This window comes from Amborella trichopoda, chromosome 4 (genome assembly GCF_054954075.1).
Source record: "Amborella trichopoda isolate Santa Cruz 75 chromosome 4, AtrichopodaSantaCruz75HAP2 v2.0, whole genome shotgun sequence".
NCBI lineage: Eukaryota > Viridiplantae > Streptophyta > Magnoliopsida > Amborellales > Amborellaceae > Amborella > Amborella trichopoda.
The window spans coordinates 53,739,417-53,754,503 of NC_142339.1; the positions used below are offsets into that span (position 1 = coordinate 53,739,417).

At 38.8% G+C, this 15,087-nt stretch overlaps 1 protein-coding gene and 1 long non-coding RNA gene across 4 annotated transcripts in view; one reads left to right on the top strand and one right to left on the bottom strand.

Moving 5' to 3' along the window:
- The window catches only part of LOC148782590 (uncharacterized), a 28,021-nt gene extending 12,934 nt beyond the window's left edge, over positions 1-15,087 (top strand). The window contains exon 2 of the long non-coding RNA XR_016054826.1: positions 14,856-15,087. This is a non-coding gene — a long non-coding RNA (uncharacterized LOC148782590). The remainder of the gene's footprint in view (positions 1-14,855) is intronic.
- LOC105420533 (uncharacterized) lies at positions 1,504-8,900 on the bottom strand. Of its 3 annotated transcripts, none has more exons than XM_088865680.1 (3): positions 4,480-8,900; positions 2,361-3,506; positions 1,504-1,890 (listed from the first exon to the last, which is right to left on the bottom strand). In XM_088865680.1, the coding sequence occupies exons 2-3, from the start codon at positions 3,039-3,041 to the stop codon at positions 1,759-1,761; spliced, it is 813 nt and encodes a 270-aa protein (XP_088721806.1). In that variant the 5' UTR covers positions 3,042-3,506; positions 4,480-8,900; the 3' UTR covers positions 1,504-1,758. The 3 variants fall into 3 exon arrangements, with proteins under 3 accessions (XP_088721806.1, XP_088721808.1, XP_088721807.1); XM_088865682.1 differs by having other exon boundaries at positions 4,451-8,900; XM_088865681.1 differs by having other exon boundaries at positions 4,441-8,900.

The window sequence follows — 15,087 nt, forward strand, 5'->3', positions numbered from 1 at the left end:
AAATGTCCTGTTGTTTTCTCCTGTTCACAAGTTTTGTGTGTTTCTGGAGGATTGTTATTCTAGAGGATCTACCTTGGAAAATTCGTTGATTTCATTCCAAGTTTTCAACTAAATGGAACAATTCGGCCCCTAGAACCTTCAGATTCCAGAAGGTGCGACTTGTTTTCAGTAGTGGGGGGTTACCCAATGATGTGGGAGACTGGTGACTGTGAATGTGCTCAAGGGATATAATATTTCCTTAGGAAGTAGGAAGTAGGAAGAAATTTGAATGGTAGATTCACAATGCCAAAATGTGTCATTCCTTTTTATCCTCAAGGTACATTATACACTATTTGCCATGTGGATTCTTCTATGTTGTAAATGATCCACCTGTATTAGGGCTTTGTTGAGGCTTGCTAACCATGTGAATGTCTGAACCTTAGTGAGCTTGGAAGGGAATACACCCTACCTACCACTTTTGGGCAAAGGTTTGGATAGCAAGGACCTTATAGAATGAGCAAGCAAAAAACATACCTGGACCTGAAAGAATTACCTCATTTCCCCGAATGGAATGCTTCTGAAATTTGTCCACCTCCTCGCCAGAAGTTGGATGATGAGTTTGTTCGTTCCTGCGATTTCCTCCTCCAGGTCAGCTGCAATCTGAAAAAGATTAGCATTTCTGTCCGGCAGTGTATCTTCACCATACCATAGATCCCTCTAGATCCTCACTAGGTGTCCTCATTTGGCAAATAATCTAATGCGTTTGCAGAATTCATTTTGTATAAGATTGATGGTCTCTTCCAGATGTGAAAAGGTTTTGTTGGATATCAGATTCACCATCTTAGGTAGCCATCCTCTTCGCATGGTTCCATATTTGCTAGCGATCACCTGAAGCCAGAGATGGTTCTTATTTGTCACAAATCTCCAAAGCCGTGCTCTGTTTACCTCTCTTAGCTTTGTAGGTCCGAAGCCCCCGTCATCATTTAATGTCAACTGTGTCCCAGGCTACAAGTGAAATCTCTCCCCTGCCCCATTCCACAGGAATTTCACCTGTAACCCCTCTATGAGCAACCGGCATACAAAAATAAGGCTCGAAATCATTTTTATTTTCCTTTGTTTTTTTCTTTTCAGATTCATTATTGTTGTGGTTAAGATGATAGACATGTACAATTTTAGACCCAAAACACATCAAAGATGGATTTGAAAGGAAGGGCTCACTTTAATTGGGAGGGGAGCACCTAAACCTGCACTTTTATTGTTTTAGGTATCCATAGCGAAAGGGAAGCTAAAAACAAAAGGTGGTCATTTGCATCCAGTCTGAGAAGATCAGTATCATGTTCGATGCATGTAATGCCCAACTACACCGAGTGAAAATGAAACAAAGCAAATGGGTCGTACGGAAGATGATGGAGAATTTAGGCCCAAGCACATGCAATTAATACCTCCCTCGAACCTCAATAAATATTTGTGATTGGTAAGGTACATGTACCATCACGCAATCCAATCAAGAGTGGGAAGCAACAATGGCACCAAAACCTTTAAACTTGTTAGATACGTAACTCACCTCATCCTATCCTTAACACCAGGACAAAAGGCGGAGATAGAGTGAGAAGCGTTTTAGTTACAAATGCCTTGTGCCACGAATCACGTACAGGAAGAAAATGCATCAATATTCAATATAAATACAAGCTGGTTGGTCTCAAAAGCCAAGCAATTTGACTTCACTCTTCCATCTTAGAGTCTTCCTCCGCGCCATTCTCGGGAGTGGCATCCTTTTCCTCACTTTCTTCCTGCATGTTGGTGGCGGTAGAGGGCTCTTCGATTGTGCCACTCTCCACAGGTGACCCACAAAACAAGGGACAATAAAATATAGTCATTTTGCTGACCTTGAAATTTGTCAACTGTTGTAACCTGTAAAACAAAGAAAAACCATTACAATTACACTTATCCCAATAGAGCCAATCAAACTAAACTAGTATTATTTGTGGTCGGTAGGAGTAAATTAGTATCATAAAATGCAATGTATTTTCAATATCATTTTCTAATATTGAAATTGGTCAATTGTTGTGACCTGTAAAACAAAGAAAACCATTTTAATTACACCATCCCAATAGAGCCAACCAAGCTAAAGTAATAATCTGTGTGGAGGGTAAGAGTGTCATAAAATGCAATGAATTTTCAATTATTTTTCCTTGTGGTAATGTGAAATGGGGATAACAATAATAATTCTGGTTATATGAAATGGGTATAATAATAAGAAAGAACAAGAATAACAACAAAAACAATGATGTTGATGATAACGATGACGACGAGAAAGATGATGGTAATGGAATTTTTTTTTTAAAAAAAAGTACTTGAGAACATCTTTCTTTATAAGCTACCTTGCTTGGTGGACCAATACCATTTGTGCACTGCCCCTTGATGACATCACGTATCAGAAGCTTTTGACCATTGTAAGTAGTCAAGATAGATATCTTATTTGCAGGGTACCCGAGTAAGCGCATGTATATGTAAACACTGACAACATATTCTGCCTCTCCTTCATTCTGATAGAACCAAGGAGAAGGGGCTGACTCACCCCTTCCATTGTAATCAGGAACATCTACAAGTTGATACTCGTAAGAGAAACCAGCATTTGCTTTATGGAATATTTCTTCTCTTTGCACAGAAGGAATATCTCCTAAATCTCTATACCTCCAATTGTAAAGCTTGGCAATACTTGGCCGTGCCCTACCCTGAGCATTAAGTTCAATATATGGAATTCCTAATCGCACAAACCTTGTAAAAAGACTCTGATCCATGTGGCTATATTTCTGAAAGGCCATGTTTTTTACAACTGGAGGTAACTGATGATGATCACCAATCAGTATACAACGTTTAAGCCGAGCATAGCCATCTTCCTGTCGTTGAAGTAACATTGGAATAAATGTCTCTATCTCTAAGATCTGTGCACTTTCATCCATAAGCAAATTGTCATATTTAAAACCCAACTGAAGAAAATCCTTCCTGTTCAATGCTGCATGGGTACATGTCATGGCCACAATCTTCGCCTGTTTGGTCATCAGATAATTCGCCCTATCAGCTGTTGATTTCAACTGCTCAAAGGCTCTGCATTCTTCAAGTTACTGAAGCATTGTTTTAAGATGGCGAAAGCAGCCCATTGCTGAACGCATATCTGCCTCAAATGATTCTCCTGTGAATACAGGCTTAGGTGTGCCCGAGAAGAACTCTTGAAATGGAAATCTATCTTTGACAAAATTTGGTTTTTCTCGATTCTGCTCACAAGCAGCAAGAAACTGTTCCCAACGAGAGTAGACATGCAACCAAAAGTAGCCTGCGGTTGCACATGTATAGCCCACATCTTCTGGCTGGTTAAGTAATTTTGCAAGCCTTTCAACCTCTGTGAGCAGTTCTATCCGACGTACAAGCATTGCATTGACACGACCTTGCCGGCTAAAATCAAGGTCAGTAGCTAACTCTTGCTCTCCCTGTCCCAGACGTAGAAGGTATCTAGCAGGAACATCTCTCTGTCAAAAAGATAAATTATAAGAGCAAGGCAAAGATGAGAAAAATAAAATTGTGATATTAGTCAAAGAGGACCACTACGTAACAAAACCCAATATAAATGAGATGATATTCAATGATATTGTTCATCTTTGGGATAAAAAGGTGAAAAATAACCCAAACTGTTAAATGTGAAATTGGATGGACAGGCGTTTGCCAATGTCCATGCTTAAGACCGAGAAAATTTTCTTGTACTATCCAGAATAATAAATGTCAGGTTTCAAATCTGCCAATTTAGAATGTTTTTTACCTTTATGTACCAAGGTAAAGAGTCATTGAATACAGTTGCATTTGGTACCAAATGATGTGCTGACAATATGCAGCTCAAATGAAAAAATCATAAAAACCCAACATGAATGAATGTACAAGTGTTTCTGAAGCTATTTTCCATTCATCACTTCCGAAATTATGGGTGACTGCTTAAGATTTTTACCTTTTTGTACGAAAGTACGGTCTCATTGAATACATTCGCATGTAATACCCTATGATGTGCCCACCACTAACGTATGTGTACGAAAACGCTTTAAGACACTCATGAGTAAATTTTTAAAATATTTCACTCATGGCTCATCGTCATCTTAAGCTTATTAGATGGTCACGATTGTATGATGGTGTTTTGAATTTTCATAATTGTTATATAAATCAGATTAACTTCAAATTATATAGGTGTCTACAACTCAATGAGGCACATCTAAATAAATATTAAAAAAAATAATTCAAACCTTAAAATTAACTAAATTACCTCTATGAATATTTCAGGGGTATTTTCATCATTTTGCTTTTCAATAATAAGTTTTTGATATTTTATTTTTGTGCGAGTAAGATGTACAGGCCCCAAATTTAAAATAAATCAGATTTATAAAAAATTAAAATTAAAACAGAAAAACTCTGGCTTACAGCCACCCACATCCCACGACAGGTCTGGAACGTGGAAACCTTCCAAAAGATTGGGGAAGCATGCGGTAGATTCATCTCGGTCCACTAGCCTTCAGATGCCTCACTGCCGCTTAGTTCCATTCGAGTCCTGGTTGAAGTTCTCATTCCGGAACAAGTCCCCTACCACCTGTGGCTAGAGCCATATGGGCTCTTTTTCAGCATCCCAGTTTCCTGGGTGAAGGCTTCCCCCCACCCGTCTTGTCATGTTCAGGACCTTGGTATTGCTGGGTCAAGACCACGATACCCCGTTCAGCAAGCTACGGAGGAGTGGACCATGGTGACTCGTGGCCGTCGATTAAGAAATCCAAGGGCTTATAAGGATTACAAGCAACCGCCACGATTTGCCCCTTCGCAAATGGATATCGTCAACGCTAGGTCCTTCGCAGGCGGGCCACGCGTCGAATATTCCAATATCGAGCGCCAAACGTCCATAGAAACCCATCCAGCTCGGCAGCCAATGATAGGCGTCCAAGTGAAGGAGTGGCTGACTGCTAGACCACTTTCCACCAACCACATTGCTGCCTCTTCTGGAGATTTGACACGTGTTGGCTCCTAATCCACCAATCTTGCAAACCCCTCGCGATAAAGGCCCTCTCCATCCAACGTTGGTTATTAACGCTAGCCCGCCCATCTCGCAGCCTCCTTAGGGACAAGGATCTCTTCATCCTACAGTGGATCTACCACCCTGCTGCCACTTTTGGAAATTCAACTCGTTTTCATGCGTCGGCCCCTAACCAACCTATCTTGCCGACCACTCGCGATATAGGTGCTATTCATCCGACGGTGGTTACTTACTCAAGCCCACCCATACCGCAGCCTCCTCAGGGACAAGGATCTTTTCCAAATCACGGTGGACCCCTCCCCTTGTTCAATGCTCACGCTCTAAGCCCTCCCAACCAACTTTCTCCTCATCTTGTGCCTAGGGGCAAGGGTAACCCTTATCCGATGGTCACCCATCTCATTCTGGCCTTAGCCTTATACCCTTCCTCGACTTACCACCACAATGTGGGCCCTTCCCAGGGTCTTCCTCCTATGGGGCCTCTCCATCTACGAACCTCTCTCTACCTTTTCCTACGACGCAAGATACCCCCTTTGGCAAACCCTCCACCATCACAGCCTCTCGATTTGAAACAGGTAGCCTCACCTTTCGCGTCTACGTGGAAGCTGAGTTCACCCCTTTTACCCCTGGTGGGCCCTTTGGAGTTACCCTCGACAACCATGACTGCGGTGGACCCCCCTCTGACGTTGAATCCTTGGTTGTAAGGGACAATTCGGGGACCTATCCTGTCTCGCGGATCCCTTAGATAGCAGGACCCATCGCTCTCTTCTCTATTTTCCTCGTCGGGTGACAAAAATGGTCGGGTGACAAAAATGGTGAGATCAATCCCAATTAGTCGATCTGTCCAGATCCCACCTTTAATTCCCCTAAGGAGGCGATGGGGTCGGCATCTCAATTCATCCACCCCAACCCACCTAATGAGATCAGCCTTGCACCCAATGCTTCTCTCCCCCATAACCCCCTTTCCTACCCCGCTACGCATTCTTATCCCCCTCTTTCAGAGGTTAAACTCTCACCCTTCCACCCTTGTTTCCTGCCACTACAGCCCTCCACACTGTGGCGCTCCTCCCCCAGAGGGGTCAACCCTTTCTCCTTATTCCTCTCGGCTCTCCCCAACGAGCTCTTTGTCTCACTCTCTAACTTTAGTTGACTCCACTTTCTTCCATTACCTGCTTCGCGCACAAGGTGGGTCACAAGGTGACCCTCAAGAGGTCATGAGAGTGATGGGCTTCAAATTCATTGAGCCCCCAGCCCTAAAAGACGTCATCAATGCCGATTTAGTCTCATCCTCCACTACCAAAAAAATAAAGTCAAAGCGGGAATTGGATAACTTGCTAGCTTTTGGAGTCAACTTTTACTCTGGACTTTCTCAACCCCTTACCCGTCGTCCTTCTGCTCTTAACCACTAAGCCTCAGCAACCCTTTCTCAACTCCCTCCCTGCTCAAGGAGGACCCATACCTCATCCTTCTCCCAATGAAAGTATTAATGTGGAATGTCTGTGGCCTAGGCCAACCACTAAAAGGAAATGCGGTTCGAGAACTGTGTGCAATACAGACCCTCTTGGCTCTGTGTGAGACCAAACTGCCTTCTCCCACTCTTTCTGATATTCGACGCATTTGGGGCTTCAAGCCTAGAAGGTGGACTGCTCCCGAAGCACAAGGTGCTTCGGGTGGCGTCTGGATCCTTTGGGATCCCATCCTACATGATCTGCTAGATTCTGCTATAGTCCTTTTCTCAATTACGATGATCCTTTCCTGGGGCTCTGATAGGCTACACTGGAAATGCACTGCCGTCTATGAACCCAATGCCGACAATCTTAGGGCTTCTTTTTGGGCTTGATCTACAAGCCATCTCCACTGGGTTCCCAACCCCTTGGTGTTTTGGGGCGCGGCGGGGGACTTTGAAGTCACGCCGTGGTCTCATGAGCATAATTCAAGCCACTCCATTTCCCTGAGAAATCACCTAGACCATCCATTTCACTCTAAACATAAGTGTTTACTTCTTCCCAAGATCTGTGCTATTTTTTTGGGTTTCAAATATTATTAGTGGTGTTGAAAATTAATTTTTAGAGCCATCATTAAGATTTTTTATGCCAAAAGTGCTTTTTAGATGAGGATTTGAGGTGAGGCTTTATTTCGTTTCATAAAGCCTTGGTCTTATAAAAACCCCATAGTAAATTAATATGGTAGTATCCACCAAGGTTATCAGCCCCTAAGAGGGTTCGTTTTGATTGGGAAGAGAAGCTATTCGGGCTCTTTGATTTACTCGAGAGGAGTATCGGAGGGGGAGAGTGAAAGAGGGAGAGAGTGACCGTAACTATTGATACGAAGTTTTTGTTAATTTTGATAAGTTAATACAAGGAAAGAGGTTGTGGTTGTAGCTTACACCTCCATATAATATTTGAGTTGCACATTGTGGTTTCTATTTTTGACAGTGTCAAAAACTACGAACTAATTCAAAAATAGATAGGGACTGTAATCCCCACTACATTACAAAATAGAAAGAATACAATAGATAAAGAGAGTACTAATTGAATCAAATTTTTTTATGTGAACATTTTGTAACTATTGCTATGGATGGATTAGTAGTTCATTACTATTTAAGGAAGATCAACACGCACACATGGAGAGTGAGAGATAACAATTTATGGAATAAAGATTTTTCAATCTAAAGATTCCAAACCGTCTTTTTTTTCACTTATGATGTCGATAGGTTATGACCGAAAAATCACATAACAAATAAAGTTCAATCTCTAGTGTTTGGTACGAATGAAAATATTTTTGTGAAAGTTTTTTTTGTTAGTACTTGTAAAATACTATTAGATATTTAAAAATGTTTATAAATATTGTTTTCTAATTTTTAATAGATAGAGAGAGTTTAGTCCCAGGTAGAAAAATGAAATAGGAAAGAATGCGGGAGTACTCTCATGCATTAAATTTATTGAACAAAGGTGTGAGTGCACGCAAAGCATGTAATGTGCATGCATGTATGAGGTGCTTAATAACACGCGCTTGCATGACGCATCCCTTGCTGGAGCATATGTACGTGTCGGGCTCAGGCTCGATCTCACTATACGTGATGTGAATGCGTACATGGCGTCTAATCGCATATCTAATTATCATATGGGGTTTGTTTGAAACCCAACAGTTCCACGCTATGCGAACAGTAGCAAATAATCATTAGAACAACCACTTCTTTGAGCTCTATTCACTCTATAAACTACTCCAATTTTATAAACCATTTTACTAACTCGATTTCTCTCCCTCAACAGGTACTATCCTGCTCTCTGTAAAAACATAAATGCACCATTTTCTTTCTCTATATTTAGGCAACTCTAAAAATATAGATGCACCATTCTCTTGCTCTATATTTAGACAACTCTAGTGTACAGTAAATTTGCCTATACCGAGCAAACAAACAAGCATTTTTATATGACTTTCTATTTTAGATATGCCCAAGAAAGATTTGCTCGGATGACCTTTTGCACAAAGCCTTGGAAAATATGGTTGCTCTAATGCAACATCAAATAGAAAACAACAATCCACCCAGGCAGTCAGTTACGAGTAATGGTGGGAGTAATATCGAATAATTTAAGAAATTGAACCCACATTCTTTTAAGGGTGTTGTAAACCCACTGGAAGCCGAGGGATGGATTATGCAATTGGAGAAAACATTCGAGGTAATGGAATGTCCTGATGATAGGAAGGTGGCCTTGGCAGTTTTTATGTTAGAACTTGAAACACAACATTGGTGGCGAATGGCAAAAGTAGTATTGGTCAAAGAAAATAAACCATTGACTTGAGAAATATTTCTAGAGGCATTTAATGAATAGTATTTCCCAGATTTTATTCGAGACAAAAAAGAAATGGAATTTCTGAAATTAATCCAAAGAAACCGGACAGTAACACAGTACGAGGCCAAGTTTACTGATTTGGCAAGGTTTGCACCACATATGATTAATAATGATGCAAGAAAGATGAAAAAATTTGAAAGGGGTCTCAGACCAGCTATTAGAAGCAGAATATCAGTCTTAAAATTGAGAACTTATGCTGAAATAGCGAATCGAGCCCAAATTGTCGAAAAAGATTGCGAAAATTGCCCAAAGATGAAAAATCAGAAAAATCAAGTTAGACCCAAACCATCTAATCAACAACAGTTTGAAAGGGCAAACAAGAAGCCAAGGGCCTTGCCACTTCAAAGCCCAATAGAACCATGTAAAAAATGTGGGAAAAAGCATGGATCGAGCCCTTGTTATTAGAATACTGGAGCCTGTTTTAAATATGGAAAATTGGGGCACCAGATTAGAGAATGTCCTAGCTTACAGATGCAACAGCTTCCAAAGCAATGAGAGATAGCTCAAAAGCCTTAGATGAAGGGAAGAGTATTTGCGATCACTCAGCAAGACGCTCAGGCCTCAAAATCAGTGATCCAAGGTACTCCTATTATCTTCCAAAAAGTAGCTCATGTTTTGATTGATGCTAGATCTACTCATTCATTTGTGTCACCACACTTTGCATGCCACTTAAAGGTAGAACCAGAACAATTAGAATACATTATAGAGGTAGCCACACCGATGGGAAATTCAATTGACACCAATATAGTGTACAAATCCTGTGTAATAAAAATAGAAGAAAATGAACTGTTGGTTGATTTAATACTCCTAAAAATTCAAAATTTTGATGTAATCTTAGGCATAGATTGACTTTCTGCATACCATGCAAGTATTGATTGTTACAAAAAAATGGTTACCTTTAGTATTCCGAATCAACCAGTATTTTACTTCAATGGTATCAAAGAAGACTCTCCATCATATTTAATCTCCTGTATTCGAGCTAATCGCCGCCTTCGAAAAGGGTGTCAAGGCTTTCTTGCCTATATCAAAGAAGATAGGAAGGAAGAGATAAATTTGGATACCACTTCGGTTATCCGAGAATTTCCCGACATTTTCCTTAAAGAATTGCCAAGATTACCGCCTGACAGTGAAATTGAATTTTCTATTGAATTATTTCCAGGGGCAGCCTCAATTTTTAAGGCACCTTACATAATGGCACTTGCAGAACTTAAGAAACTTAAACAACAATTGGAAAAATTATTTGATAAAGGATTTATCAGGCCCAGTATGTCACCTTGGGGTGCTCCGGTATTGTTTGTTCAAAAGAAAGATGCGACCATGAGATTGTGTATCGATTATAGACAGTTGAACCAAGTAATAGTGAAAAATAAGTATCCATTACCTAAAATTATTGATTTATTTGACAATTACAAGGATCACAAGTGTTTTAAAAAATTGATCTTAGATCTGGATACCTTCAGCTTAAGATTAAAAGTGAAGATGTTCCCAAGATAGCTTTCAGAACAAGGTATGACCATTATGAATATTTAGTCATGCCTTTTGGATTAACAAATGCACCGGCTGTATTTATGGATTTGATGAATCGGATCTTTAAACCCTTTTTGGATAAATTTATTGTGGTATTCATCGATGATATTTTAATTTATTCCATGAATCAAAACGAACATGAGCAGCATGTAAGAATAGTATTGCAAATATTAAGAAAAAAGAAATTGTATGCCAAACTTAGTAAATGTGAATTTTGGCTTGAACAAGTGACATTTTTAGGACATGTCATATCAAAAGAAGGTCTATCAGTTGATCATTCAAAGGTTGAAGCCGTTGTTAATTGGAAACAATGAAGTAATGTGACTGAAGTTCGAAGCTTTTTGGGAGTGGCAGGTTATTACAGAAAATTTATAGAAGAATTTTCTCGAATCGCAACCCCATTGATTCGATTGACAAAGAAAAATGTCAAATTTGAGTAGACAAGTGAATGTGATGAGAGTTTTCAATAACTAAAAGTTCGATTAACTTCAACACCTATTTTAACTATTTCTGAGGGGAGTGAGGGATTTGTGATTTATAGTGATGCTTCACATAAAGGCTTGGCCTGTGTATTAATACAGTATAGGAAAGTAGTGGCATATGCATCCAGACAGTTGAAAGAATATGAGAAAAAATATCCAATTCATGACTTAGAGGTGGCTGCAATAGTATTCGCTTTGAAAATGTGAAGGCATTATCTATATGGTGAGCAATTCAAAATATACACGGATCATAAGAGCTTGAAATACCTCTTCTCTCTGAAAGATTTAAATATACGGCAGATAAGATGGATGATTTTCTTAAAAGATTATGATTGTACAATCCATTATCATTCAGGAAAAGCTAACGCTATGGCCGACGCTTTAAGTAGAAAATCTACGGGAGTCTTAGCTCATCTAATGATCCAAAAATGAGTTTGTTAGAGGAAATAGTGGGTTGACATCCGGCTCCATCCATTAATGGTGTGGTAAGTATGATTGCCAATATTACGGCAGATTCCCAATTAATCTAACAGATTTGATCAGCACAAAGGAAAGACCCTGAGCTTATAACAATTGTAGAAGATGTGAAGTTGGGAAATAGAGACGAATTCTCTATATGTAGTGAGGATTTGCTAAGATTCATATGTCGGGTTTGTGTCCCGAATGATGAGAGTGTGAAGAAAGCTATCTTGGAAAAAGCACATCCCTCTCGTTATACGATATATCCGGAAAGTATTAAAATGTATCAGGACCTGAAAAAAACCGTTTGGTGGAATAATGTGAAAAAAGAGGTAGCATTATAAAGTGCCTAATATGCCAGCAAGTAAAAGCTGAGCATCAAAGTCCCGCTGGGTTGTTGCAGCCTTTACCCGTGCCAGAGTGGAAGTGGGAGCACATCTCTATAGATTTTGTCTCTGGCTTGCCTAAAACAAATTCAAGACATGATAACATTTGGGTCATTGTAGACCGGCTGACCAAAGCTGCCCACTTTCTGTCGATTCGCACGACTTTCACTTTGGATCGACTAGCCCAGTTGTATATTAAGGAAATAGTGCGGTTGTATGGAGTTCCGATCAGTATTGTATCAGACAGGGATACTCGGATTACTTATAAATTTTACGCTAGGCTACAATCAGCCATGGGGACGAGACTCACCTTTAGCACTGCCTTTCACCCCCAAACTGATAGACAATCAAAGAGGACCATCCAAACCTTGGAATATATGCTGAGGGCCTGTGTCATTGACTTTACAAGAAGCTGGGATGACCATTTACCCCTAATTGAGCTTACTTATAATAATAGCTTCCAAGCTAGTATTTAGATGGCACCATATGAAGCCCTATATGGAAGGAAATGCAGGTCACCCATATGGTTGAACGAGGTTGGTGAAAGAAAGCTTTTGGGGCAGAAATTGTCCAAGTAACCACAGATAAGATAGCATTAATTCGAGAAAGGCTCAGGACAGCTCAGAGTCGGCAAAAGAGTTATGCCGATAACCGACGGAGAGATCTTGAATTTGAGGAAGGTGATCGAGTTTTCCTAAAGATCTCACCAATAAAAGGCATTATGAGATTCGGCAAGAAAGGAAAGCTGAGCTCACGTTACATCGGATCATTTGAAATCCTAGAAAGAATCGAAGGCGTCGCTTATAGACTTGCCTTACCATCCGAATTGGCAAAATTTCCATAATGTCTTTCATGTATCATCATTACGATAATATTAGCCCGACCAATCCCATATCTTGAAATATGAACCTTTACCGATCAGGAAGGACCTATCCTTCATTGAGCAGCCAATTTTGATACTGGATAGAAAGGTACAAGTGTTGTGTAAAAAGGCGATTCTTTTGGTACGTAGATTATGGAAGTACCATTCAAAAAAGGAGTCGACTTAAGAATGAGAAGACGAAATCAGAGAAAAATATCTCTATCTTTTTAAGCAATCAGGTACACAAATTTAGAGGATTAAATTTCTTTAAAAGGGGAAAGAATGTAATAATCCTAAAATTTAAAAAATAAATAATTAAATAAAAATAAAAATAAAAATAAAAAGGAAACTTTTAATAAGTGATGGTTCATATGAGTACGATGGTCCCTAAGGACCATCACTACTTTCAAAAGCTTTTACCTTCATTTGGTTTAAGATTTGTTGCTTTGGCATGTCCTTTAGTGGACGTGGTTTTCCGGTGTTAAAGGCGAACTTTTACGCTCCACCTCATACATGAGGTGGAGGCGTTTTAAAAGATTTAAGTAGGGTGAAGGGTAAGGTGTCGCCTCACAGAACTCCACTCTCGCTCTCCCTCTTACAAACACAGTGAGCTCCTCTCTCTAGCCGAATTTTTATCGGAAGCTCCTTCTCAAATATTTTAGGTAAGTGACTTCATTATCTGGAAAAATAATCCGTTCTTTTTAAAAATGAAATGAAATAATTTCTTCTGCTTATTATCATGAATTTTAGGCGCGATAAATTTTATGCGCAAACGACCTCATTATTTTGAAAAAATAAATTAATAGTAAAATTGTGAAATTTTATTTACTGTTAGGAATTTTAAATATTGTAAATCATTAGAAAAAAAATAATTGTTCTCCCATATATTCCTTATATACGTATGAGTTCTGAGGATAACAAGAAAGCACGCTTTGATGTTTCTCTTGGAGTAGTCCTTCTCCGACCATCCGTTTTTAACAGCCTAGTAATGAGGTCTTCCTTCACTTATATAATTTTTACTTCTGCCTTGTAGTCGGCAATTTCAAGCGGCTTGACCATCCGACAAGGGTTAGTTCCTCCAAAGAAAATAAAAAGACGAGTGCAGTATCCGTACAAAGTAAAACTTAGGAACTCTAAACCTTGAATCTCTTAGACCATTTTGAAGGTCCAGAGCTATATATGGTTCCGATGAATCAAATCTGATGAGCAACTGTAAGTGACCTCATTGTCTCGAAAAATAATCTTTTTAATAAAATTTTGATATTTTATCTATGTTAGAAATTTTAAATACTGTAAATTCTTAGAAATAAATTTATTTTTCTTGTCTATTGTTAGAAAATTTTAGATACTGTAAAATTATTAGAAATAAATGTGATATTTCTGCTTTTAGTAAAATTGTGATATTTCTTTCTACTGTTTTTGAATATTTAGACATTGTAAAATTCATATGCAAATGATTGCCTTATTATTTGAAAACTGATATTTTTGCATTTGATTATAGCATTGTCTGTGAAATGTTTATTTGCGAATTGACATCCCATAAATTTTGATAATTCCGTATTCTTGGATTTCTATACGAGTTTTTCTATACGTACTAGATTGGCAATTATGCTAGAATGTCTTTAAGAATTGCTACCTTTCTGAATTTGAGCCCAAAATATTTGATTGGTTATTTTTGAAATGTTATTGAAAGTGACTGTTATTAATGGTTTCAGTGAAATTCATATTAATAATTTCAGTGATATGTTGAGTACATGATATTGCTCTTTTCGAATGTTTAAAAAGATTTAGAAATACTTTAAGTGTGCAAGTGGACTCATCCGGTTCGCCGGTGAGATATAAGTGGATCTATCCGGTACGTCGATAGGGAGTAAGTGGACTCATCCGGTACGCCGGTGAGGCATAAGTGGTCTTGGAGGGATTAAGTGGACCTATCTGAGACACCGATAGGGATTAAGTGGACCGATCAGGATACTAATGGGGTATATAAGTGACCTACTTGGGACGCTAGTAGGGTATTTTGTGAAATCCTTTGAATTATGCACTGCCGTTAAAATGTTATACGCATTTCAATTATTCGAATTATACTTAATTATGCATTTTTAAAGTGAAACTGTTGATGCATTTCTGTTAATAGATCTCCTTTTTGAAAATATTGATATCTTTTAACCATGATTATTTTTAGGATTATGATGATCTCTTACTGAGTAGCCAAACTCATCAAACTATGGTAAGCATTTTTTTCAGGATAACTGCGGTTTCATTTTGAGTGCTCGTCAGGGTCAACTTTGGAAGATATTATAGTTGTGCTTAAACGTTCTTTTGTTACTTTATAAGAATTCGCCATTGTAAATTTGTCCTGTCAAGATATGTATATGTGTTTAGACCTTTATGTTAATATTAGTTATGAACAGAGTTTATATAATAATCCTAAATTTCAAAAAAACTAGGAAAATAAAAGGGCGTTTTGATTTTGATT